At 33.8% G+C, this 21,872-nt stretch overlaps 2 protein-coding genes across 4 annotated transcripts; one reads left to right on the top strand and one right to left on the bottom strand.

The window, feature by feature from the left end:
• Positions 1 to 619: 619 nt before the first annotated feature.
• LOC120258818 (protein arginine methyltransferase NDUFAF7 homolog, mitochondrial) lies at positions 620 to 12,341 on the bottom strand. Of its 3 annotated transcripts, none has more exons than XM_039266251.1 (15): positions 12,256 to 12,341; positions 12,106 to 12,186; positions 11,911 to 12,041; positions 11,059 to 11,141; positions 9,730 to 9,795; positions 8,989 to 9,089; positions 7,114 to 7,232; positions 6,457 to 6,497; positions 5,779 to 5,867; positions 4,348 to 4,528; positions 4,141 to 4,257; positions 2,957 to 3,001; positions 1,393 to 1,524; positions 915 to 1,120; positions 620 to 826 (listed from the first exon to the last, which is right to left on the bottom strand). In XM_039266251.1, exons 2-14 carry the CDS (start codon positions 12,117 to 12,119, stop codon positions 986 to 988), a joined length of 1,254 nt encoding a protein of 417 aa, XP_039122185.1. In that variant the 5' UTR covers positions 12,120 to 12,186; positions 12,256 to 12,341; the 3' UTR covers positions 620 to 826; positions 915 to 985. The 3 variants fall into 3 exon arrangements, with proteins under 3 accessions (XP_039122185.1, XP_039122187.1, XP_039122186.1); XM_039266253.1 differs by having other exon boundaries at positions 11,911 to 12,022; XM_039266252.1 differs by having other exon boundaries at positions 11,911 to 12,017.
• Positions 12,342 to 19,525: 7,184 nt separating this feature from the next.
• LOC120258786 (B3 domain-containing transcription factor ABI3) lies at positions 19,526 to 21,872 on the top strand. The gene is made up of 6 exons (XM_039266221.1): positions 19,526 to 20,758; positions 20,835 to 20,927; positions 21,069 to 21,169; positions 21,280 to 21,326; positions 21,452 to 21,528; positions 21,672 to 21,872. The coding sequence occupies exons 1-6, from the start codon at positions 19,526 to 19,528 to the stop codon at positions 21,870 to 21,872; spliced, it is 1,752 nt and encodes a 583-aa protein (XP_039122155.1).

The following is a 21,872-nucleotide window of genomic DNA, read 5'->3' as shown; positions in this document are numbered from 1 at the left end:
AGTGTGTATTGTATTCTTTAAATTACATTATTTATTTATTTATTTATTCAATCTCCTGCTATTTTGAAGTAGTAAATTATCTGCTTAATAAATTATTTTAGTTTTTAATTCAGTTAAAATTATGCAGTTCAAAATTTTAAATCATAATCTTTGGAATTCAAGAAACAAAATTTTAAATCAAAATTATGTAGTTTTTAATTGACAATGCTGATGCTGATGTGCTTTCTCTGGTTCCTTCTCATCTTTCCCAGTTAATGATAAATCATCCCTTTGTTTTACAATTTTTTCTCATCCAATGGGCAAGTCAAGTTGATGGTTTTTCTTAGCCTATTCTAACTTAAAGCTTTTAACTAAAAAGCAATGTGAACAACTGTTAAGCTTGTTGATTAGTATAAGAGCCGGAGGATTTTGATCATTATTATTATTATATGTTAAAAGAGTATCATTCCAAATGGTTTCATTTAAGAGGGCAACAAAAACCATCCGGATTGAAGCATTAGCTCCCTCACTAATTTTTGTTTAATTTGAATTCTGTGTGACAAACGGCAACAGTACATAAGAATAAGAATACAATCATTTATTTCAAAGATTGTCAACCACTAATCCAGACAAACACAGGCAAAAGAAAAGTGATCAGATTTAACATTATGATATCTTCTGTTGCATAAATATATTATATAAAAGTTGAAATATAAAAAGCCAAAATTTTGATGCTTTAATCATATGGCAGCAGAAACCGTTTATAAGTCTAAACAATGCAATTCTCAATTAAGCTGGATTTTGAGCAGCACAGTTCTTTGCCAAATGCAATGATAAATCTGCAACACTGAAAAACAATTTGTGGGTTAGAGCTAGTCAACATGGAACCAATTATGTTATTGAAATCATCAGATTCTCAAAATATGAAGCTTCACCTTAAAATACTGCATTAAATCTTTTCCTGCAGTGCTAATTGGTCTTCTTCCGTAGGTAGTCTTTGGGCCGTCTAACTTGTGTGATGTGTCGGAACGCTCAAGTAAAATTTAGTGTTCTTAAAGTCATCTAGAAGCGGGTTGTATCCACTCTTTGTCCTTGTCTTTGTCGGCAGTCCAAATTCTTCCATGAACGCAGCTGTATCAAGCTAAAGGAAAAAAGAGATGTCTAAAGAGCAAGACAACATCCTAAAAATTAAAAATTTAAGAGCAAAGACCAATGTCTACAGAAATTTGATGCGTAAAACATGCAAGGCTGTCAGAGTCCATTGGAAAAATGGCATCAAATGAAAGAAGCAACACATTTAAACAATTACTCGCTATAATCAATCTACTACTACATATTAAATATGTACTGGGCTGCATTTTCTGGAATTTAAATCCCTACTTTTTCTTGCAATAATATAAGTGCACAACTTACAGTTATGGTTCTTCTCTTTTTCACAGCCTTTGATGATCTAGATTCCCGGTGCTCGTTTGACCATCCAGAGCAGTAATGATCTATTTTCTCCAACAGCCAGAAATCTGTTGGGAAGAAGATATCAGCATCACCCTGGCATGTATGAAGACTGTCTGAGAACTTTGTTCAATATTGTAGACAATGGATTGGGTTTAAGTTACAGGACAACAAAAAGTTGAGTTAATATTATTGTAGAAACAAATGGTAAATTCAATAGTGACTCTTCCAAGCTTCATTACTTACAAATGCACTAACAGCTTATATTCACAATTATTTCGCCAGATGCTATTCAAGCAGTTGAAAGAAGTTCAATAAAAACAGAATACGCTACCATGGTTGAAATTACTATCTCAGAAAGAACTCAAGGGTTGTGATAAATTCATAAATGCATTTACAAAACCAAATGGCCAAATTAAAGCTGCTGTCAGAATATCACTAGGAGTGAGCCATAAAAATAATTAGCCATCTTATCTCAACTACTGCAAGGATGGATTCATAGGCAAGTATACCAAAGTTTCATCTCCCTTGTTTGGTCCATTTCCTTAGTTTATGTAACTATAGTTCCACAGATATTAATCTACCAATTTGCAGACGGGGTTCCATGAGAGGCAACTTCAAGTGTTGGCTTCACATGTTGATGTTATACAGTTTTTTTTTTGGCCTAATTCAACTTAATTAAGTAAAGAGAAAAGAAGTCTTGTGAACATAAAAGTAGTTGATGCTTTCATGTAGTACTGTCAATCAATTGAAGAAGTATTTTCTAACCTGTGACTCTAATACTTTAGTTGCTGAGCCAGGAAAAAAAAAATGAAGTGTTGAAACATTGACTTCAACATTTGCAAAGATAACATGAAGTATATCTTATAGTGCCAATAAGAAGGTAATCATAAATTGCAGTTAATTGAAAGAAACATCTTTTTAGAAGTTGACAGTGGAGCAGAAGAGTTTTCAAGAAAAGGCACATAGTAAGCTATTACTTGGAAACCGAAGGCTAACAGACCTTTCAAGATTTGGGTGTTCTTTTGCATTGGGAAATGAAACATAAATTATAATAGCATAATAGCTAGCGCTTATTTGATTGAATTTTATGTGAGTCAAACTGCACAAAGATTTCCAAGTCAGCCACAGAAGTTGGACAAAATAAGTCATAGTCTTCAAACATTTACAGAAAGCAAATAGTACTTCAAGAGAAGCAGAATCGAAGTAATTCATTGTCATACATATTACAACCATAATTAAACATCTGGATTAAAAAGGAAATATAATGGCTGACAGCTCAGAAATACTCTGGTAAGCTTGTATGCCCTAACTTAAAATGGTCTATGCGAGCTATCATCAAGGAAGAAATGAACCTGGGTTCAAAATCGGAGACAGGGCAATGTTGATATTTATGTAAGAGACATGGCTATTTTTCTACGTTAATCTTTTGCATACTTCGCAATATTTGTGAAGGTTGTAAATTTTACGATGACAAACTTCAACATGACCACTCATGTAGGGAAAACAAAATATAGTGAGTTCATACCTTTGCATCAAGATAGTTGCTATGATCTTTTGTTCTGCCACTTTTCTGAAGAAACAAAAAGGTGGCTGTCATCATGTGATAATATTTGACAGAAGGGCTAGGGAAAATTGCAAATTACTGAAAAACAAATTAACAACTTGATTTAGTTTTTATGACAATATCTTGTAGAGAGACATAAATATCTGAGTTTATGTATGTGCTCGCATGTGTGTATATATACATATACATATACATATACATATATAGGCAGTCCATGTAGAGAGACAACATTATCTGTGTATGTGGATCGCATGCATATACATAGCAAGCCTATAAGGACTAAAAAAAGTTGCCTTTTCAAAAACATGCATGGATTTTAATCAAAATTATACAATGTTTAACATTAAGTGAAGGAAACTTACAGATATGCATATATTTAATGGAAGCATAAATAGTATTAAAATAAACATTACAGATGAATTTTTAAGTTATGAGAAGAATTTAATGAATTTGAATAGCTCATACAAAGGTGGAATATCTATGACAATTCTTATACCATACACAAAATCTCTTGAGCTTAGGGCACCCAGCCACTAAGCAAAGGGTTAAATCTTTTGATATACCATATTGAGTTTCAGTTTAAGTAAATTTTCATCACAGACAAATCTTCCTATGACTGTATTGTTGCTTTAGCCAAAAGGCAAAAATTTCATAGATCAAATAGCATCAAAGTTGACACTTCCTCATCAATTTACAAATGACCTTCAATGTACCATCATCAATATCACATCCAGAACAACTTCATTTATGTTAAGTGCTATGAACATGGAATAAGCTGATGATGATATACAATCATGGAAAGGCTAAAGATATAGAGAACTTAGTTCTAACAAAAAGATTTTTATGGTTTGGAAAAGAACTATGAGCAGCAGGGGGGTAGAAGTAATGAATGGAAAACGCAGAATTATGGTTTAGATTCTGCATTTATTAATTAAATACATGCAACTTATTGTTTAATAGTTTTCAATGTAATTATTTGACTCTTGCACTTGCTGTGAAAGAAAGAATTCATGTTTCATATTCCATTTCCGATATCTTATATGTTCATGACTAACAAAAACAAGATTCCACAATTCATGCAAGATATATATCACTTTGAAGGGATGAATAATCTCAACATCATGTAGAAATTAAAATAATGTCACCTTTGTGGAAACTAAGGGTGCTCGATCCCCAGAAACTGTGATATCAGGCAGATAGCTAAAGTCAGAAGCAATAAGAGACATCTTCGGCAGGGCCCAGTGTAAAACCTCCAGCAGTTGCTGAATATTTATGCACAGATATTATAAATGTTAAATGTGTATATTGGTTTGCTTTGCAGATGCAGCACGTGAATTGAGATATTCTCCTACCAAGCAGCCCGTAGGCATCCAAGATCTTCGAGGCTTTGGAAATGCTTTAGACCATATTTGTTTAGCTGCTGCAACTAAACTGCTTCTCTTGACTGCTTGGTCTTCATCCATGCCGATAATCTTGGAACACTTGGAAATTAGTGGATCTTGTATGGGCTTATACACCTCTGAGATTTGAAGGCTTACTTGTTGAAGGGCGAAAAGAGAAAACAGGAAGTTGATTAGTACAGACATCATTAGATTAAAAAATGTATCTCGCATAGTGATTGAAAAAAAAAGAAGAAAATAAGGATTTATAATTCACTCAACTTTATATACAAGAATTTAAGTTTAGAAATAACAGAACAAGTGATGACCTTGATATCAAAAATGCTTCTAAAGTTCTGTTCACTTGAGAATCTAAAGAAACAGTGTGCAAAATTCATTTGACCAACTTCTCAAGGATATAAATCAACAATACAGGCCACATTTTCACTTTGAGGTCTTTGTACCTCTCCCAGGCAAGATATAATTCAGCCAAGCATGTGATTAAATAAGTTGCACTTGACTAACAAGAACCTAACGGAAACTCTTGTGAACCCTAGCAGCTGCATAGTCAACTTGAGATAAGCTTTAAAAATATAATTAATGTCCAAAAGGTCAGAATTTGTCTTTAGATTAGGCTATATATAAGAGGGTTAAGGTAGGTTGCAGATGGTTGAAAATAACAGGAGTAACATAGAAGATATTCTTATCACCTAAACTTTGAAGGCTGATAAGCAACAGAAGCCAAGAGCCCTAGCAAGAATATTACAATAGCAACTGACACCTGGTACAAAGCTCCAATTTACAACATTCTTGCTTGTACTATCAACCTTGTCCTACCAAACAGCAATCAACAAACAGCACCTATCGCTGCTTTTACATGCCTAACAAGCAAAGATCTTGGTCAATCGAAAGATTAAAAAAGGCTTTTGCATGCAGATGCCAACAACTAAAGACATTTTTCTGTGAACCCTTGAAAAAGTTGAATATGCACCTATAAAACTGTCATTATTTGTGTGTATTACCCATCAGCTATGTCATTGCAAGCCGTGTATAAACGGAAAGCAAAAAAATTCCCCAAACATGCGTAAATTTTTTCGTGAATACCCACAAAGAACTCTTTTAAAAGACATAAAAGCAAATAGTGGAAAGCCTATTAACTTAAGGACAGGCACTCATTTAAAGGATGTTTTCACAGGTGTATATGTTGTGTGCAAAAAGGGGTTAAATTGAAGGGAAGGGAACAATTACATATTAAAATAATTGTGGGATCTTCCAACCTTCTTTTTTAACAAAAATTAAAGTAAATATATAGTTTACTTGGAACAAGCATTCCTGATTATACCGTGGATAACCTCAAAGTATGAAATGAAATCCAACAGGGCAATAGATTGATATCTTGCAAACCTGTCATGATTTTGTTCAAGCCAAACCTCCATCCATGGTGAAGATTGATTCGGTGAGAAGACAAGATCATGAGGAAGATTATCAAGGACCTAAAAAGGTGAAAGCAGGAGTTCAATAAGGAAAGATAGGATGCATCAAGAACAAAGAAATGCTTTTGTTGAGAAGTTTCTATTCAAGAAACCACTGCACTTTACACATTCAAAATTTAACACATAAAAGAAGATGGGATGAAAAAATTATTACCAAAACATATAAGATTATTTACATAACCTTGCAATTGATCAATCATAATACCTTCTTCCCAAAACATCTACTATTCATTTTGTAGAATACCATCCTTAGTTAAGAAAGAGAAGAATTTCATATCAAATTTATTGCACACTTTGTAGAGAAGCAGTAACCAAAGAAAACAGCAGATCCCTTTGATGTGATGGTATCATTATCTAAGAAACCAAACTTAGATATAAAATTTCCACACAAACATCAAGGCTGATGAATAGTGTATATATATATATATACTCCCTTCAGTCAAGTGTGTATATATAAATATTCCCTTCAGTCTTAAGATTGAACCTACAAGTGTTATTATCAAACAGGGACTTCCACTTAATCAAAAGCAAGTGACACTGCTTATGCATTCTAAATTGAGCACAAGATATTAGCCCTTGAAAATTTTACCTCAAGCATTATAACCCAACATGGATGAGAGTTCACATGCCCTGTATAAGTCAAGTAGGCAATTAGAAATGCAAGATCTTGAATTAACATATTAAGTGCATTTATATGCATCACATTTTCTTCAACAGAGCATGTCATGCAAACTACCAGCCAGAATTTTAACATCAATCATGTAATGAACATGTTCAGCTATAGGATGCTCTTTAAAGTTGCCAGTTTAAAAAGAAAAAAAAGAAAGAAGATCCCAATAAAATTGACTTCCTACATAGAATAAGCTAATAAAGTCCATGACAAGTGTAGCATTTATCTTAAAAGATGGTTCACCAAATAACATGGAGTCAGCCATTTCTCATATAGTTTACCATGTCCCATGCTGATATATGTTTTAATTTGTAATGAGGTATCACAAAACACTATAACACATATTTGATCAAGGCGGAAAGCAAAATGATAGAAAGCTAACTTTTACAGGGTATTATTTTCTGAAGATTTCCTTCTTTTAATTTCAATTATGATTAATGTGTCACGGTCACCCATATAATAAGTGAACAAAATTTAAAAATTCACTAATATGCAATCCTATGATGCAAGGTTTTTAAATATAAACCAATGTAGTTCATATTAAGGACCAGATTTATTTAAAAATGCTCAACTTACCCCACCCATTCTTATCAGTGGCATCTCGACATTCCACCTTGAACCTTGAAAAATGGCTCTGAACCTCCCCAACAGTTTCCAACTGCTTTTCAGCAAGAGATGAACTGATTTCTACTGATCTATGAATGGAAAGAAAATAAGTCTAGCAGATTGTGTTAGAAAATATAAAAAGACAAATGCACTTAAAAATGGTATTCTAAAAGACAAAGACACCATGTGGAAAATCTAATAGTGCCTTTTTGGGTGCCTATAAATTCATGAAGCTTATGATTGCATCCTTATTAATAGGGTAGCTTTCAAAGGGTGGAAAATCTAGAGATCAAAACACATTACCAACAAAAATATATACCAAGAGAGATTCTAAAAATTCAACAATGTTGGGAAATACATGATGGGCCATCCCACTGGAAAGTCAAACCTATATAATTTCATTTATACACCTCAAAACACATGCAGATTAAATTTCAGTTGATTTTGAAACCTATATAATGCATTCTTTTGCATCACTCATAGCCAACATTTTTTGAGAGAAGGTTTATTATGAGGGATGTGCAAAATAACTCCAAAATTGTTATTTTTATTTCTAGCCATTTTTTTTATCAAGCAGATTAAGGTAAATGATGATAATTTCTTCTCAGGGTCATAAAATGTAGATTAAACTATGTATACAAAGTAAATGATATGAAAGCAAGATCAATCTATGTAGTTAGGTCCAATTTCTCCCATAGCGGAAGTCGCTGACATTGCAGGTCTAGTCTATTTAGCTAGTGTCAAGAAAATCTACACTTAATTTAAAATTTATGACCACTTTTGGTCTAAAATACCATGGCAAACACCATGTACACAAACTAGTGAAGAAGAAGAAGAAGAAATGAAAGCAAGATCAATCTATGTAGTTAGGCCCAATTTCTTCCATAGTGGAAGTCGCTAACATTGCAGGTCTAGTCTATTTAGCTAGTGTCAAGAAAATCTACACTTGATTTAAAATTTATGACCACTTTTGGTCTAAAATACCAAGGCAAACACCATGTACACAAAGAAGAAGAAGAAGAAGAAGCATATACACAAAAGCCACAAGAAATTTCAGAATAGCAACAGTACCAATCAACACCTCTGGGAAACTATTTTTCTTTACATAGCCTCCTTATGAATTTTCTATTATCCAGGAGTTCACAAACAAAGATGTCTCCACACTTGCAAAGAATAGCATAGTCTAAAACATGCCAGAATACAGAAAAACAGATTAAACATATCACTTCAAGAGAAGTATAACTGCTTCTTCTTCCATATCATTATTGCATTCTCTGCATTTGCTTATCATATTTCAGCAATTATCCTGCTCTGATATATATGACAAGAATAACAAAATAACCATCATACATATGTCCTCAAAGTTTATCATAAATGTGATGATGATTCCAATATCAAGCCTATACAATTGGAAGGAATTAGAAGCCAATAGAATGCAAAACCTCCAATATGCAATTCTATTACAAAAAATGTTCTAAAAAAATAATTTCAAAAACCAGGTACTACATTTATCATTTCTTATTGGAATTCAGTTGCAACATATTTCATATAAGATTAATATTTTTAATAAAATTTTAATACAATCCCATAAACTTTCATGATAAAATCTTTTTTAAGACTAGAAAAGAATATAATGACTTATTTTGTGAGTTTAGAAAGACATTGCTTTTGCCCTTGAATATTAGATGCAGGCTGAGACAATCAATTTTCATCAAGAATCCAAGGCAAAAGAGAGTTTTCTACTATGAACTTTGAACTATTTATAGACAAGTCCTAAAAAATTAGTTCTAGACAGCTGAAGTGAGCACTAAACAAAAGTACATAGAAGCAAGAAAATTGCCATACGTGTATATCATATTATTGTAAACTCTCGGTGGCGCATTCAACATTATGTAATCCATTATGCACTTTGCACATGTTCCTGATCCACCACCAATTTCATATATCTAAGCAAAGACAAAAAGAAGTCATGATATAACTTTAAAAGAAAATTCAATTCATGAAATGACAATTGAAATCCTAGTTAAGAAAGATAAATGAGCATGAAAGACAATATAAACAAAGACATCTAGGAGGTTGACTAAACAAGAGATTTGTAGTTAACAAGTACTGACTCACAAATTTGAAAGTAAAAAGGTAACGGTGATCTCCAACAAGAGAGATTTATTCAAATTAATAGGATTCAAGCATTTTGGATAAGTCTTAAGCAAATTAAAGTAGAAATAGCATAATAATCTAGTTTATATAAGTGAAAATAATTAACTGGAACATCATACACCAGCAAAGTCGATACCACTATTGACCACAATATCACAATAAGTGACATATCGGGCAACTAAAAATCACCTCATGAATATTCTACTTTTTCTAGCTAAACAGAATACAGCATCTGCCCTATCAGCCAAACTTAACTTATACCTACCTCATAAAGCCAATAAAACATCTATAATACACAATATATATATATTGATAATACACGGTCTACATAAACATAAACTAAGGAAGCAATATATTACAGATAAGGGGTTATTTTCCTCTTTAACATCTGTAAAAAAAAAAGGTGCAAAGAGAGAAGATATAGTGTACCTTCAATGGAATTGAAAGGTCAGCAGTGCGCATTATCGCTTCAGCAATACCATGTGCATACCAAGGCTGCATGGACAAAAGCCAAAGGAAGTTAAATGAGAATCTATATTTATTATACAATGATATTCAAATTTATTCAAGCAATGGATAAACAAACAAAAATATTTGTAAAGATTTTAAGGATTAAAGAAAACAAAGACACGAGTTCCTGTTTATGTGCATTTACAAAGGATTTGAGAATGAAACAACAATCAGAAGCACTCCAATTGTGTCTACGCCTCATTATACAATGAACTATACCAAATACAGTAAACATAATAGAAATGAGCAAAAAGAGCAAGTGTTTTTACTAGTTTGTTTGTTTGTCTGTTTGCTCATGATCAAGGAAAATGTAGAATTTTCCTCAACCGTTTTTAATCAAGTTACCAGGAGTCCATCATCAAGTAACAACTGTCAGTTTAAAATTCTATCAAGATAGTCACACCAATCAAGGAAAATGAACATTTTCCAACTTTGATTGATGATAAATTTAAGAAGATCAACTTAAACGATGGAAATGGAACCCATTACGCTCAAAGCCAGTTAACCTTGATTCTTAACTAAATCAAGCATGGCAAGATATGTTTTTCCATGTCATCATTTAAATTTCTCCAAATTTCATCAGTCTCTCAATGGTCTATCATCCGCTCTCTTTCTTATAGGCAAAATATCTCTATGCCCATATAAAATATTTGCATTTTATATAGTTAACAAGTATACTGATTTACAACCATGCTCAAAGGACAAAAAAGTTATGGTAATTTCGCAGATCAAAGAATGTCCAACAATTAATTGTAATTACTAAGGTGGCACGAGTTAGGTTTGCTTATAAATGACTGCCTCAATAAAGGTTTAGCGAGATCAATGCAATGTCTACCAAGTGTAGAGTGCAAACCACCAATCTGTCACTTCCTTGTGGCTTGAAAACTTAACAGTTGCTTAAAACTTCCTAACATCAATCATTTGCGATAAAAATAGATCAATTGTAGATAGTGCCGAATACTATTTTTTTTTTTTAATTGTAACAAATATCTCCAATTTTAGTTGTCTTGAGTTATAGTTAATTGCATGTAGAGTAACTAGATTCCAGCCAAATATACTAGTTTAGCCAAATGAGGAATACATGTCAAAAGAGATAAAGGACAATGTCCTAACAGAAACAATTCTACAAAAGAAATTCAATAGAAAGAAGAGAAACTGGTTTAATTGCTCATAGTGACGCTTTAGTAAAAGACCTACCATGCGATAGTAATCAAGCATGTTACATATACTGACAGGACGGTGTTTTACCTTGAAAAGCTCCACTGGGGTGAACCATGCAATGTCATGTTGCTTGTATAGTTTATCCAAGAGTTTCATGTATGCAACACGGCCTACAAGGCACAAATGATCACCAATGCAAAGTCGTACGCATCAATTAACCACATTAAAAAAAATCTAAAAAAAACACTCAAATTGATAAAGATAGAATTCAATTATAGACCACAAAAGGGATTGATAAACTTAGAAGCAGGTAGACTCTCTTAAACATAGAGGTGCTTCCAAGAATTTGCCATTCCTTTACCAATAACATGAAGATTTTTTTTTTTTATTTGGTTTACACTTTTAGTATAAAATATGCGTAAAGGTTTGTGGGGCACCAAAGTTCTCAGAATTAACCTGTATAGGGCCTAAATTTCAGAGATCAAGGGTGCCATTCATTTTAATTTTCAAAGAGATCCAATCAATAATCATCAGAAGGCTGACAGTCATCTTGGGAGATCTTAGCTACAACTCAAAAGGCACAGGCAAATGGATCTTCTCTGCTTTCCAACAATCATACCCTCAAAATACTCATCAGAGAAGTTTCAAGCCATTGCCACATATCTGAAAGTTTCACAAACTTTTATTTGAACCGATGACGCATACAAGTAGCTTTAGCAGGTGTTTGCTAACAAATTAACTTGATCTTATTTTTCACCAGTTCCATAAATCTCCCTATTATCGTAACTATTCTAAACAGCAATCAGGTAAAATCATCAATTCACCTGAAACTATATTTTGGATCCCAACATTCTACTTCCAAATGAAATCCAGAGAAATTAAACATGAGTTCATGCATCACCAAACAAATCCCAACAAAATCTGACAACAAGATCGCACCTTGGAGCTGATTGAACCGGATACTTTTGTCAAGAAACCCCACAGAACCCGCGAGCTTTGAAAAGTACCCATTTTCAGGATCATACAATGCGGAGCGAATGAAATCCCTAACCTTGATCCAAACCAAATCCCTAAAATTAGACAGAATCAAAAGGAGAACGAAGAAACCCAAAGAGACCACATAAGAGAACTCACAAGAACAGGATCATCACCAACGAAGCTGGTAGAGTAGAAGGCCAAAGACGTCGCCCACCTGGAGCTGCTTCCTGCCAATATCTGCAAGGGTTTTCAATGAGAGAGAGAGTGAAGGGAAGGTAGGTGAAGGGAGAAAGATGAAGAGCGTACAAGTAGATGCACGAAGAGCAATCCGCAGAGGAATTCTCGAGCTCACGGACGCCATTGTTGAGCTTCGATGGAGCTTGTCGCTCTTCGGAGAGTGAACCCTGTGGCTTGCGGCCGCGGTTTTACCCCTTTTTATAGAACAATATAGTTATTATTTAATAAATGAATTTTTAAAATTATTATTTAATAAAAAAATTCTAAAAAATATGACTACTTTATATATAAACTTTATATAAAAACATATTAAAAATAAAAAAATAAGAAATAAAAATAATTTAGTAGTTGAATGATTTGAGCTCATATATGTCTTTATATATTTATATATTTATATATAATTAGAATTGTTTTTTAAATTTCCAAAATGAGTTTTTGATAAGAAATAAATAAAACAAAGTTATTTTTTTTTAATGAGTAGAGTGTCATATCTTTTAATGGAGTTGGCTTTTTTAACAAAAATGAATAAATAACTTGAGATGATATGTAGTAAAGGAAATATGAATTTTTTTATACAAATTGCTTGATTAAATTTATATTATTTTTAGTTTATACCTTGTTATCTTGTTCATTACATATACCTATACAACTCCATAAAACCAATAAAATAATGTTATTAAAGTGACAAATTGCTTCTTTCGTCTTTCAGTTTCTTTTTCTCATTTAATTAATAAATTACACCCAATCTATGATTAAAAAAAAAAAACTTTATTATGAAATATGTTTTCTTCAACTATTTTGATATTCCAGAGTTGATATACATACTATATTATTTTATTTTATTTTCAAATGAATTATTGAGATTTTGAAACATGCACACGTCAAAGAGATTTGTGCCATACTTTTCATAGATAAAAGTTATATATATATATATATATATATATGCATATATAATGCATGAAATTATAGTTTTTGTACACACATACACGCACACATACATACATGCATGGTACCACACAAAGTATATATATATATATAACAATACAGTAAATACTCTACTTTGACACACAACAAGCAACAGGAGGTAAAAAGGACCCTTCACAACCACCAAAATCATTATTAGTTATTTTTATTTTATTATTTATTTATTTACTGTGGTACCAAATGTTAGCCACCCTGTCAGCAATAATATTATGTGATCCTCAATCTACTCCTCCTCCTCCTGCCTATATATATATATATATATACATACATACAGACATACATTTTACCTAATTATAAGACCAAACCTCTGCCATCCATTTCTTCTTACGTTTCATCTATAAATTCATTCCTTCAACCTAGCTTTTCCTTCATCCATTCATTAATTCATTGAAATTCAGTATCATTGTATCAAGATGGAAGCAACTTTGAAGATGAAGCTCTTCTCTCTCATGGTGGTTTTCATGGCCTTGTCATCCATGGTGGAGGGAGCTACAACCACTGCTACACAGTCTCCGGCTCCCGGCCCCACTTCCGGTGCTGCCGTCTCCTCCATGGTCACTGCCGGAGTTGCATCTTTCATCTCCCTCCTCTTTGGCTTCCTTCTCTGCTAAAATAATGGAACTGATGTACGTACGTACGTACCTCTTGCATGCATGCATGCATGCATGCAAGCGATATCTCTAGTTTTACGTGTAAGAAGAGATATATATTGTGAGGTGTGAGAGATTAAGAAATTTCTCTAGTTTTACGTGTGTATTTGTGTTTATATAAAGTCCTCCTTGTTATGGTGAGGTGTGATCAGAGATTAAGAAATTTCTCATGTATTTCTTTCTTACAAATAAAGAGATTAATTTTATTACAAATTTGTTTGTGTGTATATATATCTATTCAATTTTAGTGCTTTGTGCTAGTTAACTTGGTTATGTTTCTTTGAATAAAACCAACAAGATGCAGGTGGAAGGAAACCGTGGCGGACCCAAAAATTTAGTACAACCCGGGCTTAAATAAAAATCAATCTTCATAATAAACAAACTATGTCCCAACCACGGTTTTACCCTGGGCTTCCTTTTCCTTAGCCCAGATTTAAACCTTATCGGATGGAGTTTTTCTAAGGTTTTTCGGCCAGCCAGCCGGGGCTTCAGCCCGGGCTGTGGCCCATGTGAGTCCGCCACCTGGAAGGAAAAGCAGTTGGTTATTTTGATAAATCTATAAATAAAAATCATAAAATAAAAAAAACAAATGCTTGATGTAATATAATAATGCTGTTAGATTATGGGAAAGAATTATTAATGGGACGTGAAAGTCTCACCTCTAAAAATATTTATATCCAGTGGAGGAATGACTTTGATATTATTGATTTCTACTCTATATAATATTTCCAAACATTAATTATGCTTGGCATTAGGAAATTAACCAACCTAATTTAGTCATATTTTCTAATATGTATAGAAATCCTTAAGCATTGGAAATGATGAAATAATTTAATAATTTACAAAATGATGGTCATTTATAATTTTGAGCTTTGAGGTAATTTTCAGTATCATTGATTGTTGATATATTATGTATTGTCTTGGCTAGAATTCAAGTAAATTCTACCACTAACTCTGAGGTAGCTAGCCTCATTATCACCGGTTGTTTTATGCACCGTATTGGCTAAGATGCAAGTAGCTAGCATGGAAGAATTTCCCAATTGAGTTTACTCATGATCAAGTCTGAATTTATATACATGCAAACTGTATTAATATATATATATATATATACATACATACGGAAGTTTGGTTTGAAGAAGTCTACTCCTCTTTGGCAATCTTAAAAGATATCTTTCTAATTTTTTTAAATATATAATATCCATAAAAATGTGTATAAATTTTGGGCATCTTCTATTATTTTTTGGTAAAATATAATACAATAAGGATGATAATATATATATATATATATATATTGAGCTTAGAACACAGTGTTTTTAATTTATTGTCATCAATAATTATTATTTATATATAGTTGTGACAAAACACACAAAGAATTAATTTCTCTCTAATTTGTAGGTAATGCCCCTTCTTAATTATAATCAATTGTTGTTTATGTACTATATTGAGATCAACGCATATGTATCAAAACAAATGATTCAAAGGTTTGTGCCAAATTCGGAAGAATGAGCCGGTGACTCATAGGCAGTGGCTTAGTTAAAGAACCCACTAAAGCAGTAGCGAAAGCAAGTCTTCATTATATAGTAATATATATATGGAAGTTAGATTCAAAAAAGTATGATAATCTTTCTTAATATATCTACTACCATTCATTAGGAAATCTATTTTAATCTTTTAAGACGTGATGGTAGTTTTCTATTATGAACTTAAAGATCACTAGTGTCCTTATTGTCAACGATTATTATTATAAATAGTTTTGACCAAATATAAGTAATTACTATTTGTAACTTTAAGACAATGCTCTTCGTTTATTTCCCGGACTAAGGTGCAAATAAGTTATATATACATATATATATATATATATATATTCAAGGTAGTCTCCCCCCCCCCTATGTCTTGATTGATACAAGCAGATGTAGATTAAAAATTTATTGGGTGATAATTACTTTTCAATTTTGAACTTTGGTACACATTATTATTGCTATAATCAATATTATAGTTTATGCACAATCTTGGTCATGATACTAATAACTCTTTATTTCTAACTTTGAGGCAATGTCTGTCGTTGTCATAAATTGTTGTTTAGATACAGTTTTGACCAAGATGTCAGTAATTGCTATCATTAACTTTGAGGTACTGTCTCATTATCATCGGTTATGGTTTATGAACAGTTTTGACCAACATACCAATAACTCATGTCACTAACTTTGAGGTACTGCCTCGTTATCATCGGTTACGATTTATGAACAGTTTTGACCAACATATCAGTAACTCCTGTCACTAATTTTGAGGTATTGCCTCGTTATCATCGATTACAGTTTATGAACAGTTTTGACCAAGATATCAGTAATTCCATCACTAACTTTTAGGTACTGCCTCGTTATCATCGGTTACGGTTTATGAACAGTTTTGACCAAGATGTCAGTAACTCCTGTCACTAACTTTGAGGTACTGCCTCGTTATCATCGGTTACGGTTTATGAACAGTTTTGACCAAGATATCAGTAATTCCTGTCACTAACTTTGAGGTACTGTTTCATTATCATCAGTTACGGTTTATAAATAGTTTTGACCAACATGTCAGTAACTCCTGTCACTAACTTTGAGGTACTGTCTCATTATCATCAGTTAAGGTTTATGAACAGCTTGTCAGTAACTCTTGTAACTAACTTTGAGGTATTGCGCCCTCCTTATCATTGATTACATTTTATGAACAGTTTTAACCAACATGTAAGTAACTCCTGTCACTAACTTTGAGGTATTGCCTCGTTATCATCGGTTACGGTTTATGAACAGTTTTGATCAAGATACTAGTAACTTCTGCCACTAACTTTGAGGTACTGCCCCGTTATCATCGGTTACGGTTTATGAACAGTTTTGATCAAGATGTCAGTAACTCCTGTCACTAACTTTGAGGTACTGCCTCGTTATCATCGGTTATGGTTTATGAACAGTTTTGACCAAAATGTTAGTAACTCATGTCACTAACTTTGAGATACTGCCTCGTTATCATCGCTTATAGTTTATGAATAGTTTTGATGAAGATGTCAGTAACTCCTGTCACTAACTTTGAGGTACTGTCTCGTTATCATCGGTTACGGTTTATGAACAGTTTTGACCAAAATGTTAGTAACTCCTGTCACTAACTATGAGATACTGCCTCGTTATCATCAGTTACGGTTTATGAACAGTTTTGACCAACATGTCAGTAACTCCTGTCACGAACTTTGAGGTATTGCCTCATTATCATCAGTTACGGTTTATGAACTGTTTTGACCAAGATGTCAGTAATTCCAGTCACTAACTTTGAGGTACTGCCTCGTTATCATCGGTTACAGTTTATGAACAGTGTTGACCAACATGTCAGTAACTCTTGTCACTAACTTTGAGGTACTGCGCCATCGTTATCATCGATTACGGTTTATGAACAAATTTGACCAAGATGTCAGTAACTTCTGTTACTAACTTTGAGGTACTGCCTCATTATCATCAGTTACGGTTTATGAACAGGTTTGTCCAACATGTCAGTAACTCCTGTCACTAACTTTGAGGTACTGTCTCGTTATCATCAAGTTACGGTTTATGAACAGTTTTGACCAACATGTCAGTAACTCTTGTAACTAACTTTGAGGTACTGCGCCCTCCTTATCATTGATTACGGTTTATGAACAGTTTTAACCAACATGTCAGTAACTCCTATCACTAACTTTGAGGTACTACGCACTCGTTATCATCGATGACGGTTTATGAACAGTTTTGACCAACATGTCAGTAACTCTTGTAACTAACTTTGGAGGTACTACCTTATTATCAATTGTTGTTATTTATGAATAGTTTTGATCAACATATCAAGTAACTTCTATCACTGACTTTAAGGTATCACCTCATTATTATCGATTGTCGTTTATGTCTAGTATTGCCCAATATGCAAGTAGCATGAAAAACTACCAAACTGAATTGTTCTTGACCAAGTATTAAAGTTATGCCTACGAAAATAACTATATTTGTAATTATATATATTGGGGTTTGGTTCAAAGAAAGTCAATCTTCCTCCATCAGCTACGATATCCTTCTCATCCTTTAGATATATGATATATATAGATAAATAAAAATTTTTTGAACATAGTTTATTTTTTTAAGTAAAAAATGAAGAAAAATAATTTGTGAAATGATAGTCAATTTTTATTTTCTGACTTTACAACAATTCCCTCATTATCATTGATATATATAGTTTTTATCCAAAAACAACATTGATGTCATCAATTGTCATTTTTATACCGTCTTGACCAATATGCAAACAATATAAGAAAGCTACACAATCAGCCAAGCTACGATTAACATCTCAATTTTGGTTTTTCTAACACATTTAAAGCGAGAACAAATTAAAATTGAGCTAATATTTCAAACATAATTAGCAAAAATATATAAATTTGAATAAAATTTATTTTTATTTAAATAAATATAATTTAAAAAATATACTTTTAATGGATAACGGATCTTGCCATTGAAAAAAATCCGAGATCCAATACCAGTTCCAAAACCAGAAACCACCACCCTACCCGCCCACTGCGCGTCACATCCACAACACCACAAAAAAATAAAAAAATAAAAAAATTAAAATAAAAATTAAATAAATAAAAAAGCCAGAAAAGAAAACCCCAAAAGCACGCCACGTGTCACTGCAGTCCAAAACAGAAGAGGACACCTGGTCCTATTCATCCAATAAACCCATTCCCCAAGCCCAATCCGGTCCATTCACTTCACTCCTTCTCCATCCTCGAGATCAACACTTTTCAATCACACCAAAAACCAACGGCCAGATCCATCCCTCCAAAATTTTGCCACCGCTTAGTAACCAGAGAGACACGTGTTCGCCGTTTGTTTTGACCAATGAAACGAGATGGCTTTCGTCAGAGAAAACCCACTTCCCTCCTCTTCCCTCTTCCAAGCCTGGCACCATCCCATTTATCACGCACTCCCACTGGAAAAAAAACCACCTTCCAAATGCCATTGGCCACTTCCCAAACCGCTTCCCCCACTCCTTTCCACTTCCTCTTCTCTTTTTCAATCTAACTCCATCTTAATTTTTCCATTTCTCATCCTGAAATAATTTATAATTTAATTTAACAAACATGTATATACTGTACAGATATCTCTGTAATTGTGTATTTTCTGTTTTTTCGGTCATTGTAATATTTTTAGGTACAATTAAGTTTTTAAATTTAGTTAAATTAAGTCATTTTAATCCACTGTATAAATGGACAAGTATAAATTACAAGAACTTAACTATATCTAAAAAAATTACTGTGACTAGAATGACCCAATTTAATTAAATATAAAAATTTAATTATACTTAAAAAATATATAATTATAGGACTTATACAACAATTGAACCATATATGTATAATGAAATTCTTGCCTTTATAAATGGTGTAGAGAAAAGGAAGAAAGAGTCGCTTTCTTTGCTCCCTTGGAAGAGGGCAGGGGGTTTCTCTTTCATTCTCTCAACCCCACCCCTCAACCAGGTTCTTTTTGTTGTATTTTTTTTTTATTAAAAATTAGAATTAATATTTATTAAAATTAATTATTAGTATTTGTTTCCTTTGGTGTTGTCTTTAGTGGAAGAGAGATAAACACAAAACAAAAACTAGTTTCTACTTTCTTCTCAAATCTTTCCATTCAAGGTCTTGTGAGAGAAGGAAAAAAAAAATGGCGGAGAGTGAGAAGATGTGGATTGAAGAAAGAGGAGAAGAAGGAGGAAATGGAGGTGGTTTGATTTTAGGGATGGATGGAGAAGATCTCATCTTCTCCGACGAGGCATTCGCGGCGTTGCCGGACTTCCCATACTTGTCATCTCCGACGACGTCGTCTCCTTCGCCTTCATCAGCTTCGAACGCGATCAAAACGACGTGCTCATCTTCATCTTCGTCTTCGTCTTCGTCTTCGTCTTGGGCTTTAGCGGCGGGAGACGGCGGGGTGGGGTTGGTGCCTGCGGCGGCGGAAGGGTCGTTGGATCATGATCAGCCGTTGGATATACTCGGAGATATGGACTTTCTAGACTCTTCGCTCTGGGACCCGTCCGTTTTCTTCTCCGACGATAACGTGATGGTGGACGAGACGGAGCCGGAGGCGGCGCCGGCGAGAGAGAGGGAGAGGGAGAGGGAGACGTCAAGTGAGGATCTAGCGAAAGTTTTCTTAGAGTGGTTGAAAAGCAACCGTGACTCGATCTCGCCGGAAGATCTCCGGAGCATCAAGTTGAAGAAGTCTACGATCGAGGCCGCCGCTCGCCGGCTCGGCGGCGGAACTCAGGGCATGATGCAACTCCTCAAGCTCATCCTCACTTGGGTCCAAAACCACCATCTTGAGAGGAAGAAGCGTTCTCAACGTGACCAATCTCCTTGCCCTCCTCTTAACCCTAACCCTAGTTACAACTATGAGCACGGGGTCACTTGGGTTCTCAACTCACCATACCAAATGGATCAATCTTCGTTTCCATGTTACGCTCATGTGCCTTCACCTGCTTTTCATTTCCAGAACACAACCGGAAACCAGCAGTTCTCGCCGGCGCCGGAGTTTCTTGATCCAGCCACTGCATGGCATGCTCATTTTGGTACTAGTCAAGCACATCATTATTCTCCATTGCCTCCAACTCCATTCACTGCAGTTCCAATTGCTGGTGGTTGTTTTCCAGTTCAGTTTCAAAGTAACCAGTTTTTTCAGCCAAGTGATCGACTAACACGAATGGCTTCGGCCACTAAAGAAGCTCGGAAGAAACGAATGGCTCGGCAACGCCGTGTTTCTGCACTACACCACCATCACCACCACCACCACCACAATAACCGTAATCGACAGCTTCATTCTCAGCCGAGTCGGTCTCTTCTTGATGGAGAATCTTCTCAACAATGCAATGTGAACTTTTCTTCTACTGATCATAAACGTCAGGTTTGATTTGTTTGTTAATACTGTTTTATATATTTGCTATAATGATTTGGTTTTTTATTTAATGGTTGATGTGTAGGACTGGAAACCAGAGAAGAACTTGAGGTTTTTACTGCAGAAAGTGCTGAAACAAAGTGATGTTGGTAGTCTTGGAAGGATTGTTCTCCCAAAAGTGAGATTTCATGGAGTAGATATATATATATATATATATATAATTGATCATGTGGAATCATATTATGTTCTTTATTTCTTTTTTGAAAGTTTGTTTTGATTGTTTCATGTGTTTGATGAATTGTATATATATATACACCAGAAGGAAGCTGAGCTTCATCTCCCAGAACTGGATGCTAGAGATGGCATCTCCATTGCCATGGAAGACATTGGATCATCTAAAGTCTGGAACATGCGTTACAGGTGAATATAATAATATATATATATAGTTATCAAAATGGTTTTCCATTAGTGATTGTTTTTTTTCTTCTTATTTTCTCTCTTTGACAATGTTAAAAAGCCAACAAATTCAGGTACTGGCCGAACAACAAAAGCCGAATGTATCTACTGGAGAACACAGGCAAGATCAATTAATTTCAAGATTACTGACTGATCATATATAATCATGATCATGAGTTTTAATATATATACTTTTTCATCTTTTTAATAACTGATTGATTAATTGGAATTGTGTTATTGCTTCAGGAGATTTTGTGAGAACAAATGGGCTTCAGGAAGGAGACTTCATAGTGATTTACTCTGATATCAAATGTGGGAAATATGTAATGCTCTTGGCTATATATATATATATATATATATATATATAAAAACTTAATTTATCATGAATGATTAATTAATCAAGATCCAAATAACTAAATCTTTGTTTCTGATTAATTACTTGATTGATATATATATGAACAAACAGATGATAAGAGGTGTGAAGGTGAGGCAGCCAGTTCAAGAGCTCAAAGGTTCAGGCAACAAGAGTTCAGGGAGAAAGAATAATGGGTCTAAATCCTCCAAGTGCTCTCTTTGCTGTGAAGCTGAACAGGCTGCTTCAACTTCAACTGCTGTTGCTGAAGATGCTGAATCTGCTTCATTGTCTCAGATGGATATTAATGCTTGA

Source organism: Dioscorea cayenensis, chromosome 4 (assembly GCF_009730915.1).
Source record: "Dioscorea cayenensis subsp. rotundata cultivar TDr96_F1 chromosome 4, TDr96_F1_v2_PseudoChromosome.rev07_lg8_w22 25.fasta, whole genome shotgun sequence".
Taxonomy (NCBI): domain Eukaryota; kingdom Viridiplantae; phylum Streptophyta; class Magnoliopsida; order Dioscoreales; family Dioscoreaceae; genus Dioscorea; species Dioscorea cayenensis.
Note: the sequence above shows the minus strand (reverse complement) of the source record. Positions and strands in the feature narration are given on the sequence as shown.

Excerpts from the sequence above, each read along its gene's own strand:
- LOC120258818 (XM_039266251.1), bottom strand. Across the intron at positions 5,868-6,456 it reads GTTGGGTTATAATGCTTGAG|GTCCTTGATAATCTTCCTCA; the intron begins GTAAAATTTTCA and ends TCACCTTTTTAG. Across the intron at positions 4,258-4,347 it reads GGATGCCTACGGGCTGCTTG|CAACTGCTGGAGGTTTTACA; the intron begins GTAGGAGAATAT and ends ATAAATATTCAG.
- LOC120258786 (XM_039266221.1), top strand. The coding sequence starts at position 19,526 with ATGGCGGAGAGTGAGAAGATGTGGATTGAAGAAAGAGGAGAAGAAGGA. Across the intron at positions 20,928-21,068 it reads GAAGGATTGTTCTCCCAAAA|AAGGAAGCTGAGCTTCATCT; the intron begins GTGAGATTTCAT and ends TATATACACCAG. Across the intron at positions 21,529-21,671 it reads ATATCAAATGTGGGAAATAT|ATGATAAGAGGTGTGAAGGT; the intron begins GTAATGCTCTTG and ends ATGAACAAACAG.